This window comes from Brachycentrus maculatus, unplaced genomic scaffold (genome assembly GCF_059751285.1).
Source record: "Brachycentrus maculatus isolate JH-2025_06_01 unplaced genomic scaffold, ASM5975128v1 h1tg000243l, whole genome shotgun sequence".
NCBI classification, from domain to species: domain Eukaryota; kingdom Metazoa; phylum Arthropoda; class Insecta; order Trichoptera; family Brachycentridae; genus Brachycentrus; species Brachycentrus maculatus.
Genome location: NW_028280994.1, coordinates 51,727 through 66,129, shown reverse-complemented (window position 1 = coordinate 66,129; position 14,403 = coordinate 51,727). Strand labels below are relative to the sequence as shown.

At 40.2% G+C, this 14,403-nt stretch overlaps 1 protein-coding gene across 1 annotated transcript; it reads left to right on the top strand.

The window, feature by feature from the left end:
- The first annotated feature begins 682 nt into the window (after positions 1 to 682).
- On the top strand, positions 683 to 13,371 carry l(2)k09848 (WD repeat domain 74 lethal (2) k09848). Its single transcript, XM_088265205.1, has 7 exons — positions 683 to 878; positions 2,585 to 2,815; positions 3,542 to 3,872; positions 5,586 to 5,678; positions 6,549 to 6,750; positions 10,423 to 10,592; positions 13,003 to 13,371. Exons 1-7 carry the CDS (start codon positions 818 to 820, stop codon positions 13,286 to 13,288), a joined length of 1,374 nt encoding a protein of 457 aa, XP_088121331.1. The 5' UTR covers positions 683 to 817; the 3' UTR covers positions 13,289 to 13,371.
- The last annotated feature ends 1,032 nt before the right edge of the window (positions 13,372 to 14,403 follow it).

Sequence of the window (14,403 nt, the reverse complement as noted above, 5' to 3'; positions counted from 1 at the left end):
TGAAATTGGTATACGTTTTTTTTAAGATTTAAGAATTCAAAGCTGAGATATATTTTAGATAAAATGAAAAAAGGTTTGGGCACGTGAATTCAATGAGTGAAGAAATAATAGTAAAACAAATTTATTAAGAGAATATGGATGGTTATCAAAGTAGAGGAAGACCGAAAAAACTTGATCGAGTCATGATCGAGTATTTCAAATATGTACTTGAAAGTAGTCAAGTCAGAAGTCAAAATATTCGGCAGGTATGAATAAAGAGATGCATGAATGTGGAAGAGGTTGGAGTGGCGTTCTTTTATCTCTGTGTACCCCTGCAAGGAAGCGACGTCAGTTATTAATCTAGTTCATAATATAAATCCCTTATTATCAAAATAAATGAAAATTTTAGCCAATTTACATAGTCATTTTCCTAAACACTATATAAGGGAAGAAGGTATCTATACCAAATCCATTTAATAAATTTCCACGATCTGATAAGTATTTTGATACTGTTATTTTCATTTAAATTAAGCACATTCCCGGTGCCCTATGCATCATTGCACATAGTGAAAAGAAATGGACGACTTGGTAATCGTATGGTTTTAACACAGTGTTGGTGCATACACGAACATGGTTTGTATATATTAGCAACACTGAAGTAAATGTCAAATATGGTAAAAAAAAAAAACAAAAAAACCGCGCCCTTCCGCGCCTAACTTCACCACGCAGAATATTTTTTTTTAATAAATTTGTTTTGGGGTTATGTGCGAGCTGTCACGTTGATTAAAAAATATGTATATATACTTTTCATAAGCGTAATTTAAATAATAATATCAAAATGGTTTGCGAGGGAATCAAATTAAATTTATACGTTGGTTCGAAAATAGGCACTTTTAAACGTAAGTATGTTAATTATTGAAATCTAAATGCGTAGTGTTTCGATTTGTTTGTTTGATAATTCATCGCTTACAGCTGCTAAATGGGATCAAAAAAACTTGCCCACCGCTACAAATTGATATAACACGCAATGAAATATCTGTAATATTCATATTACTATTGAATTCTGACATAATGACGTTAAATTTTTGAGGTTATGTTCTTGTTTATGTATTCAACTCGTGGTTATGACGCTGACACTAAAATTTTCCTCAGTCTCCCTCTGCTTCTTTTTCCAACTACATTCGCCTCGTAAATTTGTTTAACCGATCTTTCCTCACTCATTCGTTCCACATGCCCAAACCATCTCAACACACCTTTCTTAATTTTTTCGATAATGCTTATCTCAGCCTTCATTCTTTCCTTATTTCACCTTTCAAACATCTATCATACATCGTTATCGAAAGAATTTGGCACTTTATTTTAATTTAAATTTTAAAGTGACTTAGAAGCATCCAAAGTGGTCTTCCGAAGCGGGATTCTTCTACACATTTAACAAGACGCACATTCACATCCAGCAAAAGTTACACATTAGCTAAAATTAGTAATTTCGACGTATACACAATGTGATGCGGCCAAATATATAGAGAACCTTCTTCTTCTTCTTCCTATTATAGGCCTTACGGCCTGTTTTTAAGAGGGATTAGCCTCCTGCGACGTCGATTCCCAGCTATCCACCCATCTCTTTGGTGGTCTGCCCGGGAGTCGTCTACCATGGGGTCGGCCGTACAGTGCGATGTGGGGGAGTCTGGATGGTTCCATTCTCCTCACACGCGCATACCATTGTCTCCTTCGTTGCCTTCCCCACCTAACGACATCTTCCATCTCGCATATTTCCCTGATCCTGGCATTTCTCAATCTATCTCGAAGACTCTTGCCTGTTATGCTTCTCAGAGTCTTCATTTCTGACACTCTAAGCGCGTTTTTATAGAGAACCTGGTCTGGTCATATTGCTCACTCCTTTCAAGAACGTCATAAATCAAAAATCGTCAATTTTCAGTTGTGCATGTTTTCGGAATGTCCAGAAAATTTACTATATCCCAGCAAAAGCGGCATATTTTTAGCTTAATATTTACCCGCTACAGGGCAGAAAGTGTTATTTTTGCATTTTGAAGAAAAGGTATTGTTTAATATTTTTTTGAAATATATTAAATATTTTTCAAATGGAGAAAAACCCTTCAGGTTTTACCTAAAAAGATCTGTTGCACAGTAAAAAGTTCAATAAGTGGCTTGATATTTATTTTTAATACATTGTATTGTATTTTTAAACTTTAAAAACGTTCTCCTGAAAAATCAAGTTTTTTTATTCATGACGTTCTTGAAAGGAGTGAGCGAAGAGTCTTGTTGCTTTCTTTTTAATTTGTTTTTTTAATGTATACGCCTTAATATTTAATAAATATTACAGTGTTAAATCCCTAATATTTATTTTCACCTCCCCCCCTGGGAATCGAACCCGGGACCTCCAGCACGGTAGCTAAACACGCTGACCATTACACCACGGAGGCGGACAAAATACAATTTAGTAGACTCAAAAAATCTGTGTTTCATTTAACAATCAATATATAAATCAAAATGGAGTTCTAAAAATAAAAAAAAGTTTTACCAGCCTCTGGCAGGTCATAAGCCATGTAAACGCCCAGACGTTCATCGTTTTTTTGCTTGTTTTCAGATGTCAAGTACGACCAGAGCTCCGCGAATAAGCGCAAAGACACTAGCCGGCACTTGAGGGACGTGAAGTCTATAGGCAAGGGTGAGGGGATCTCCCACATGGTGTTCAGAGATGAAGAAGAGACCAGCATACTGATAGGCAGAGAGAACCGGACCATCGAGACGTACGATCTGTTATCGTCGCAGTACCATAGCAAAATGGACATCGACTTTGGCGAAGGCAATTTGATAGGTTGTTACCTTGTTGTACCTTATTGTTACCTTGTTGCACCTTGTCGTACATTATTGTTACCTTTTTGTACCTTTTGTTACGTTATCGCACCTTGTCGTACATTATTGTTACCTTGTCGTTACCGTGTTGCACCTTCTTATTACCTTGTCGTACATTATTGTTACCTTGTTGTACCTTGTTGTTACCTTGTCGCACCTTGTTATTACCTTGTCGTACATTATTGTTACCTTGTGGTTACCGTGTTGCACCTTGTTATTACCTTGTCGTACATTATTGTTACCTTGTGGTTACCGTGTTGCACCTTCTTATTACCTTGTCGTACATTATTGTTACCTTGTTGTACCTTGTTGTTACCTTGTCGCACCTTGTTATTACCTTGTCGTACATTATTGTTACCTTGTGGTTACCGTGTTGCACCTTGTTATTACCTTGTCGTACATTATTGTTACCTTGTGGTTACCGTGTTGCACCTTCTTATTACCTTGTCGTACATTATTGTTACCTTGTGTACCTTGTTGTTACCTTGTCGCACCTTGTTATTACCTTGTCGTACATTATTGTTACCTTGTTGTACCTTGTTCTTAACTAACTAACTAACCATCACGCCGCTTCATACTCACAAATGCTATATAATCATCCAAAACTATTATTATTATATATATGTGTATGTATGTATGTATATGTTGACAAGATGACGTCGCTAACGGTGTGTTGGTGTGTCGGCAGGGCTGTCGGCGTGCGGCGGGCAGGCGGCGGCGGGCGTGGAGAGCGGCGCGGTGCGCGCGTGGGGGCCGGGCGGGGCGGAGGAGCTGCGGGCGGGCGAGGGGCTGCAGGCGCTGCAGCTGTGCCCGGAGGCGCGCGGCGCGCTAGCCACGGGCGGGCGCGAGCAGGAGCTGCGCCTGTGGGACCTGGCCGCGGGGCGCGAGCTCTTCCGCGCCAAGGCCGTGCCGCCCGACGCGCTGCAGCTGCGCGTGCCGGTCTGGCTGTCGGGTGTGTGCTTCGTGCCCGGCGCGGGCGCCAGCCAGGTCGCCGTCTGCTCCCGATACGGGGTCGTCCGGTGAGCTCCTATGTTAGGTCCCTCTGCACTAGCTACCAGTGCCAGTGCTCCGCGATCGGTGTGCCGTGGCACACTGGTGTGCTGGAGCCGGATACAGGTGTATCGCGGTGAAATTAATGTATTTGACATTTTGTAATTATTCATCATATATTTAATACACAATGACAAATTTGTCTTCTTCTTTTTCTAGATCCGAAGGATCTGTTTGTGCCTCCGCTTGTAGCTCTTGGGATGTTGACTCCCAGCTGTCTCTCCATCTTTTCGGAGGTCTGCCAGGGGGTCTGCGTCCTTCAGGGTTGCCTTGGAGGGCGATACGTGGAAGTGTGTCTTCTGACATTCTGTTTACATGATCATTCCAGTATCGCCTTCGTTGTCGTCCCCACCTCACGATATCCTCCGTCTTACACATGCTCCGGATGTCGGTATTCCTTACTCGGTCTCGCAATGTGTTTCCGGTTATGGATCGGAGAGTCTTCATCTCGGAGGTTCCAAGTGGAGATTTTGTTCTGGAAGTATCTGCTCTTGCCTCAATCCCATAAGTGGCTATTGGTCCAACACATGTTTTGTATATTTTCATTTTACTTTCTGTTCTCGTGTGTTTGTTCCTCCACACCGAGGAACTCCGCTCCTCGAGAGGCATCTTGATATAATAAATCCCTTACCGCACCCCAATGGTGCATAGGGCACTGCTTCATATAAACGCAGTGTTATCTCGATCGATTACACATGAAGGAAAGGTGATCAGCCCTCCGCTTCAGGTACCAGTCCAGTGTAATATTGAAGAAATAAAACCAGCCGATGACGGTCGTCAGCCCCGTAAATGCCCAGACTTCCATATTCTTCTTCATCTTTGATGAGATGTCAAAAAATAATTTAAAAATAACTCCTGTAATTGGAGATAATCCAGATTTTGTGAACAAGTATTTGGACACACTCCAAAATGTTGTAAATATTAATAATATTGAGAATATTACTATCTATCATCAGGACCCTAACTGTCCATCAAACCTCCTCCCTCTACCTCCTTCCCTAAACTCCCTTCTTCCTTTGCCTTCCTTATTATCATCAATTTGTAATTTATGTTTTTTTTTTTTAATGTTCAAGCACGATCTACCCTCTGATTGCAAACAGCTATATATGGTATCAAACGTTTTGACCAATATCACTAGTCTGTCTGTTTTTTAGGTTGGTCGGAAGATATTGCTTTTTAGCAATAAGCCCGCCAGTGTACTTTTTTCTTTTCTGTACATGAAGTTTAAACAAGTTTAATCATTGTATGACAGAATTAAAAACGACGATATAAGAAAGGAATGTAAGGCTGAACGAGGAATAATTGAAAAGATTAGAAAGAGCTCTTTGCGGTGGTATGGACATGTGGAGCGAATGGATAGCGAGAGAATGACTAAGAAGATATATGTGGCGAATGTGAGAGGGAAAACAGAACGTGGACGACCGAAAAAGACTTGGCACGATCAGATCAATCAGAACCTAAAATCTGGCGGTGTCAAAAGTCTGCGTAATCGGAGGGCATGTATGACTAGATGTATGGATGTGAAGGAGGCTAGGAGTGTATGTCAGGACAGAAGAGTGTGGCGTTCCATCCTCTCTGCCTACCCCTGCGGGAAACGGCGTGATGATGGTAGTAGTAGTAGTAAGTTTAAACAAATATGTTAGTATGTTTGAATAAGTAAATAAAGTCATGGTTGGTTTCAGATTGTACGATACAAGGGCGCAACGTCGGCCCGTATGTTCTGTGGAACTTCCCGGCCAGGCATGCACCTGCATCACTCCCGGCTTCTCCGAAAGGTAACTAACTAACCATCGCGCTGCTTCAAGTCAAATGACAAACGACTAAAAGGCTATCTAGCTAAAATCTAACGAATTTACAACATTTTGTGTGTGTCCAAATATCGCTCACCCCTTTCAAGAACGTCATAAAAAAAAAATCGTCAATTTTCAGTTGTGCATGTTTTCGGAATGCCCAGAAAATGTACTATATCCCGGCAAAAGAGGCACATTTTTAATTTAATATTTACCCGCTACAGGGCAGAAAGTGTTGTTTTTGCATTACAAAGAAAAGGTATTGTTTAATTTTTTTTTTTAAATATACTAAATATTTTTCAAATGGAGAAAAAACCTTCAGGTTTTACCTACAAAGATCTGCTGCACAGTAAAAACTTCCATAAGTGGCTTGATACTTATTTTGAATACATTTTAATATTAATTGTAACCGCAGACAGTTGGTAGAACTCCATATTGAATTGTTGGGTAATATATCCCAAATAAAACAAGGTTTGTTGGATTGAATTCTACATTTATTTAATATATATATATATATATATATATATATATATATATATATATATATATATATATATATATATATATATATATATATATGTATATATATATAAATATATATTGTTACAGACAGATCGCATACCCCGTGCGGCAGCCCGGAAAAGGACTTCTAGGCGTCCGGCCCGAAGAAGGGCTATAGGCGAGATTCGAGAACAAACCTTGTTTTATTTTGAATATATTACCCAATAATACATTTTATTATATTTTAAAACTTTATAAACGTTCTCCTCAAAATCAAGTATTTCGATTTATGACGTTCTTGAAAGGAGTGAGCGATATCTCGGTAAGGTAACCGTCCGCCCTGTGGTCCTCCAGGCAGGTGCTGGTCGGCAGCGGGCGCGGGGTGCTGCAGACGGTGGACCTGCGCGCGCGCGGCCGCCCCGACCGGGGGTACAAGGGCGCCGCGGGGGCCGTCTCCTGCGCGCTCTGCCTGCCCGCGCACGCACTCGTGGTCTCCTGCTCGCTGGACCGGCACTTGCGGATACACGACGCCGTCACCAAGGACCTCGTCCACAAGGTAACTGACTTTCTCGAGTGTGTGCTACAAACGAGCGTGAAGGTTCTTCTTCTTTCCGTGTTGGCTCCTTAGGTGGAGTATATGGCCAACACGAGACGTCTCAGTTCAGTTATAGCAAATGAAAACCTAATAGCGCTGTACAAAATCATACAAATATTGTTATTATAATAGAACCTATAATAAAAACATATCAGCGGAAGCTAAACTGGCAGTGCACAACGGAGTCCTGGTTCCAACTCTAATGTATGGAAGTGAAACATGGAGTTGGCAAAAGAAGGATGAAAGTAGACTGAATGCAGTCGAAATGCGATCTCTTAGAAGAATGTGTAACAAAACGATGTAAGATAGATGTGCGAATAGTGAAATAAGGAAGGAATGCAAAGCTGAGATAAGCATTATCGATAAAATTAAGAAAGGTGTGTTGAGATGGTTTGGACATGTAGAACGAATGAGTGAGGAAAGAACGGTAAAACAAATTTATGAGGCGAATGTTAGCGGGAAAAGAAGCAGAGGAAGACCGAGAAAAACATGGCACGATCAGGTATGCCAAATACTTGAAAGTGGTCAGGTTAGGAGTCGTAACAATCGGCGGGTATGTATGAGGAGATGCATGAACGTGGAAGAGGCGAAGAATGTTTGCAAGGACAGAGTGGTGTGGCGCTCTATTCTCTCTGCCTACCCCTGCGGGGAAGCGGCGTGATGGTTAGTTAGTTAGTTATAATAGAACCTGCAATAACACACATTCTCAAATACGGTGAAACGCGTAAAAAGCACGCAAACATGGAATACTGGATGCGATTTGTAAACCGCGTGCACAATGTCAGAACCCGAGTTAATTCCGCGCATTCGCGCTGAGACCCGCAAGCCAACATCCATATCAACTTTATACGATATTAATGACAGCATCCGACGTACAAAAGACGCCTTTAATACTAATGTGTATAATGACCAGAATCGCATACTCTATTGCATGGGTCGGCAACCTTTTGTTGTAAAAGGGCCAAATATTTTTCATGGGGATCAGTGCGGGCCGCACTTGCAGTAGGTATACATACAATATTTATGTACAAATATTTTAGTTTTAAAAATAAAACGCTAAGCGTATATTTTAACGACATTTATTGTATTTAATAAAATCAATGAGATTCCCTTCGCTCCCTTTCACTCGATTGTGTATAATATCGTCCGTCATGTGCGTTGCGGCGAGAATCTCGCGGGCCGCACCAAGATGTCTCGCGGGCCGCATGCGGCCCGCGGGCCGCAGGTTGCCAACCCATGCTCTATTGGATTGTTCTTAGGGCGCGCGTTGCTTTGACAGTTTACTTTAGAGCTTGAAGACTGAAGTTAATTTGTTATTGAATATTAATAATAAAACCCTTATCCGCACCCCAATGGTGCATAGGGCACTGCTTCATAAAAACGGAGTGCTATCTTGATCGTTTACACTTGAAGGAAAGGCGATCAGCCATCCGTACAGGTACCAGTCCATGGTAATATTGAATAAATATTACAGTGAAAAAAATCACTTATATTTATTTGACGCCCCTTGGGAATCGAACCCGGGACCTCCAGAACGGTAGCCGAGAGTGCTGACCATTACACTACGGAGGCGGAATATTATTACCCTGCAATTCACTTAACGCATTGTGTACGGTGTGCACATATTTGTGCGTTTCAGAAACCTTGTGTGGTGGCGGGGTGCACATTTTTGTGCATTTCGGCTACCTTCAATTCAGTATACAAAAAACACGTCATAAACTTCTAATCTCTTGGCCTTTTTGCTTTTGTTGTGTAGTGGATAGATGTCGTTGTAATATAACAAAATAATACTCATATTTACTGCTTCAAAACATGGCTAATGGTCGTAATCTGTTTCGAAGGAAATGTTACAAATTAACTTTAAACAATGGATACAGACGGTGCGTTTTTTTCTTTGTCCTAAAATGAAATAAAATACAAAGATCATTGTCCTTTACTTTAAGTCGGCAGTTGGTACTTACAAAGCAATAAACGCGTGTGGGGAAAGCCCATAAATTATTTTTTATTGGCAGATTTAGAGTTTTCGGCGGTTGTTAAACTGTGTTCTTATTTTCTAATATTTTACTGTGTTTTTAACATGTTTTTTTACTTTTGTGATTTGTGGACTAACATGATTTTATTTTGAGACGTTAGAGACCATTTCAAAATCAAATCAGCAATGAAGGAACTTGTGAAGGAGAGATTAGACGTCGTATCGCCATTGCCAAAAGTGCCATGTATAAGCTAGACAAAATCTGGAAAGACCGGGGTGTGAGTAACAACACCAAGATGAAGCTTGTCAGGAGCTTGGTCCACTCCATTTTTCTTTATGCTGCTGAAACATGGACTATAAAAGCAGCAGAAAGGAGAAAAATTGATGCCTTCGAAATGTGGTGTTGGAGGCGCATGCTCCGAATTCCATGGACAGCTAGACGCACCAATGAGTCCATTCGCCAGGAACTACGCTCGGATGGCTTGTCTCTGGCCAATATCTGTACCCGACGGATTCTCCAGTTCTTTGGACACGTTGCGCGTGGCAACGAGGATAGCCTGGCACGACTAGTTGTGATCGGTTGCCTGGAGGGAAAGAGAGGGAGAGGAAGATCCCCCACACGATGGACCGATCAAATTAAGGCAGCAGCAGGCACCTCAGTGGTTGGAGCGCTACAGCGCAGTCAAGGGATAACTGGAGAAGAGTCATTGCTTCTGCAAGGGTCACAACCCTCAGCAATGAGGATTAAGACGGAGAAGAAGAGACCATTTAACCGTTTTTGTATTGTTTTCGAGTTCAACCTCGGAGCATTCTTGTATTATAATAAAACGTAACAAACAATGCAAAATTCTTCTTCATGTTGGTAAAAGTTTCCAAACATACCACACCAAGAAAAATGATTAATTGCTTTTTTTTTTATTTAAGAACATTTAAAACCACAAGTTGTATTTTTTTCTATTACTTAAAATGTTGATGAAAAAAATCTGGTTTTATTGATTAAACTCTACAGTTTGAAGTTCACTGACATATTTTATATTTCCGGACAGCTGTCTAATGTCGCCCGCCTCAAGATACAGTTTAATCGAAACATTGCCGTAACTAATGTGTTAATAATTTAAATAAATAAATATGAATTGATGATATTTTGTATCTGTAATTATTGAGTTTTGGATATATGGAGATGGCGTCTAGATGTGCATATTTGATATCAAGTGTGTTGTAAGTACGAGTATAAACATTTGATGTCCTTCTACAAAAAGTCACCGACGGCAACTGTACGTTACCTCATACTCGGATAATCAGATGGATTATATTATTTTTTAAATCTCATCAAAGATGAAGAAGAATATGTAAGTCTGGGTATTTACGGGGCTGACGACCGTCATAGGCTGGTTTAAGTGATCACTTTACACACGTGTAACATTCACCAATTTTACCCATTATTGACAACCACACTACTAAAATTCTTGGAAGTTCTATATATATATATATGAACCAATTTAGAAACCTTATTCTTGAATCACTAGAACTTCACTAGAGACATCTATTGGTGAGATGTAAAGAAGCTTTTTTCTAAGCAGAAACTCTTATATTAGTATGTGAGGTCCGAATCCTGGATTATAATCAGTTGGATTGACACATTTTTGGTTCCGGTTTTGCAGCAGTACATGACTTCGAAGCTCACCGCGTTGCTGGTGCGCCAGGCGGGGGCCCCGCTGCCCGGGGAGGGGAGCCCGGAGGACTGCCAAGTCAAAGAGGAGAAGGAGGAGGAGGAGGGGGAAACCCCCGACCCCGAATACGACCAGCTCTTCCAGGACATGGAGGTCGTCAGGTGAGCCAACGGGCTTACTAGCCAATTGTCTATTAACAAAATGGCATTTTAATTTTTTCAAATTGTAAGCTGAAATAATTCAATTGAAAAGTTTTTTTTTGGCATTTCTCATGTCGCACACTCCTTTCAAGAACGTCATAAATCAAAATTTGTCAATTTTCAGTTGTGCATGTTTTCGGAATGCCCAGAAAATGTACTATATCCCAGCAGAAGAGGCATATTTTTAACTTAATATTTACCCGCTACAGGGCAAAAAATGTTGTTTCTGCATTTTTAAGAAAATTTATTGTTTAATTATTTTTTTAAATAAACTAAATATTTTTCAAATGGAGAAAAAACCTTCAGGTTTTACCTAAAAAATCTGTTGCACAGTAAAACGTTCAATAAGTGGCTTGATATTTATTTTCAATACATTGTGTTATATTTTCATACTTTAAAAACGTTCTCCAGAAAAATCAAGTTTTTTGATTTATGACATTCTTGAAAGGAGTGAGCGATGTATGTGATTACAATCCAGGATTCGGACCTCACATACTAATAAAAGAGTTTCTGCTCAGTAAAAAGCTTCTTTTTATCTCACCAATAGATGTCTCTAGTGAAGTTCTAGTGATTCGAGAACAATGTTTCAAAATTGGTTGATATATCGCTCACTCCTTTCAAGAACGTCATAAATCAAAAAAGTTGTTTTTTCAGGAGAACGTTTTTAAAGTGTAAAAATATAATACAATGTATTAAAAATAAATATCAAGCCTCTTATTGAACTTTTTACTGTGCAACAGATCTGTTTAGGTAAAACCTGAATGTTTTTTCTCCATTTGAAAAATATTTAGTATATTCAAAAAATTATTAAACAATACCTTTTCTTCAAAATACAAAAAACAACATTTTCTGCCCTGTAACGGGTAAATATTAAGTTAAAAATATGCCTCTTTTGCTGGGATATAGTACATTTTCTGGGCATTCCGAAAACATGCACAACTTAAAATTTACGATTTTTGATATATGACGTTCTTGAAAGGAGTGAGCGATATATAAAACTTCCAAGAATTTGAGCAGTATGGTTATCAACAATGGGTAGAAGTGGTGAATGTTACACGTCTGTAAAGTGATCACTTAAACCACCAGCCTATGACGGTCGTCAGCCCCGTAAATGCCCAGACTTCCATATTCTTCTTCATCTTGAATGAGATGTCAGAAAATAATATGTTAAAACTTCATTATTAGTGCGACAAAACGACGTATGATAGATGTGCGAATAGTGAAATAAGGAAGGAATGCTAAGCTGAGATAAGCATTATCGATAAAATTAAGAAAGGTGTGTTGAGATGGCTTGGACATGTGGAACGAATGAGTGAGGAAAGAACGGTAAAACAAATTTACGAGGCGAATGTTAGCGGGAAAAGAAGCAGAGTAAGACCGAGAAAAACATGGCACGATCAGGTATGCCAAATAGTTGAAAGTGGCCAGGTTAGGAGTCGTAACAATCGGCGGGTATGTATGAGGAGACGCATGAACGTGGAAGAGGCGAAGAATGTTTGCAAGGACAGAGTGGTGTGGCGCTCTATTCTCTCTGCCTACCCCTGCGGAGAAGCGGCGTGATGGTTAGTTAGTTAGTTCATTATTAGTGAGATTACGGTTGTTGGATGCTAGGTACCGATTATTTTTTCTATATCGCGTTCGTAGCTGGTAGCTTTTATTATAATACGAGCAATAGTACTTTCAACATTTTGAGTGTGTCCAAATACATGCTTGTTCGCAAAATCTGGATTATCTCCGACTACGGGAGTTATTTTCGTATTATTTTTTGACATCTCATCAAAGATGAAGAAGAATATGGAAGTCTGGGCATTTACGGGGCTGAGTTTGGAAGCGTCGTTCTGGCGTTGTACAGAAATATCAAACAATTCAATTCTCAACTGTTATACCGTATACAACAACCATTGGAATTTCCGATGCAGCTAAAAAAACACTCTATACCGGGGGTTCACAATCTTTTTCAGCCCGCGGCGCACTTATAAGCTTAGTATTTTGTCACAGCGCCCTACATTAGTAATAATAATTATAATAAAACCCTTATCCGCACCCCAGTGGTGCATAGGGCACTGCTTCATATAAATGCAGTGTTATCTTGATCGTTTACACATGAAGGAAAGGCGATCAGCCCTCCGCTTCAGGTACACCAGTCCAGGGTAATCTTGAATAAATATTACAGTGAAAAACTCACTCATATTTATTTTACCCCCCCTGGGAATCGAACCCGGGACCTCCAGAACGGTAGCCGAGCGTGCTGACCATTACACTACGGAGGCGGACTTATACAATGACCTACACCATGCGTCTATGACTCAACCTAAGGCACGCTTGCCATCCCTGGTCTAGTGTCTGTATCATATAGTCTTTTGGTTTCCAGGGATGAGTGTGACAAGAACAAGGGTTCAAAAAGGCGAACGAAACCCGTCGTGGAAGCGGAGGGTCCCGCGGAGGCAGAAGACGCTCTCCCCGAGCGGAGGAAGAAGCGCAGGAAGGCTGGAGGAGGCCCGGCGGAGGTCCGGGCGCCCGACCCGGCGCCGCCGGGAGCCCCGGAGGACCTGGACGAGAGCATCAAGAACCTTCTCAGAAGCACGGAGAAGACAAAACGGAAGCTGGAGAAACGGAAAACAGAGAAGAAGAAGAAGTCCGTTTTTAATGTATCCTGATTCTTCATTATAACATATATGTAATAAGGATAATTTTATGATGTAAATTATGTCACTTATCATTAAAAAATACTGGAAAAATACTTTTTTAATGAATGTTTTTTTTTTACTGACATATTCTTCTAACTAACTAAGTAACCATCACGCCGTTTCACCGCAGGGGTAGTCAGAGAGGATGGAACGCCACACTCTTCTGTCCTGACATACACTCCTCGCCTCCTTCACATCCATACATACATCTAGTCATACATGCCCTCCGATTACGCAGACTTTTGACACCGCCAGATTTTAGGTTCTGATTGATCTGATCGAGTCTTTTTCGGCCGTCCTCGTTCTGTTCCCTCGCTCACATTTGCCGCATTTATTTTCTTAGTCATTCTCTCATTATCCATTCGCTCCACATGTCCATACCACCACAAAGAACTCTTCCTAATCTTTTCAATTATACCTCATTCAGCCTTACATTCCTTTCTTATATCTTCGTTTATAATTCTGTCATACAATGATTTTCCACACATTCGTCTGAGGGAGCGCATTTCAACAGCGTTCACTCTGCTTTTATTCTTCCTTTGCCAGTTCCATGTTTCGCTTCCATACATTAGTGTTGGTACTAGCACGCCGTTGTGAACCGCTAGCTTGGCTTCCATGGACATATTCTTATTCCCAATCACTCTGTTCAAAGCACCATTTATTCTATTCCCTGCATTCACTCAGTTGCATTGAGTCAATGTATAGTTCAAAACACAGTGCACAGTGTCAATGCACAGTGCAAAACATGAGAAATTTGAGTCAATGTATAGTGTAAAAAATAAGAAATTTAAGTCAATGTATAGTGCAAAACATGAGAAATTTAAGTCAATGCACAGTGCAAAACATGAGAAATTTAAGTCAATGCACAGTGCGAAACATGAGAAATTTGAGTCAATGTATAGTTCCAAACATGAGAAATTTGAGTCGATGCACAGTGCAAAACATGAGAAATTTGAGTCAATGTATAGTTCAAAACATGAGAAATTTGAGTCAATGTATAGTTCAAAACATGAGAAATTTGAGTCAATGTATAGTTCAAAACATGAGAAATTTGAGTCAATGTATAGTTCAAAAGAAGAGAAGAG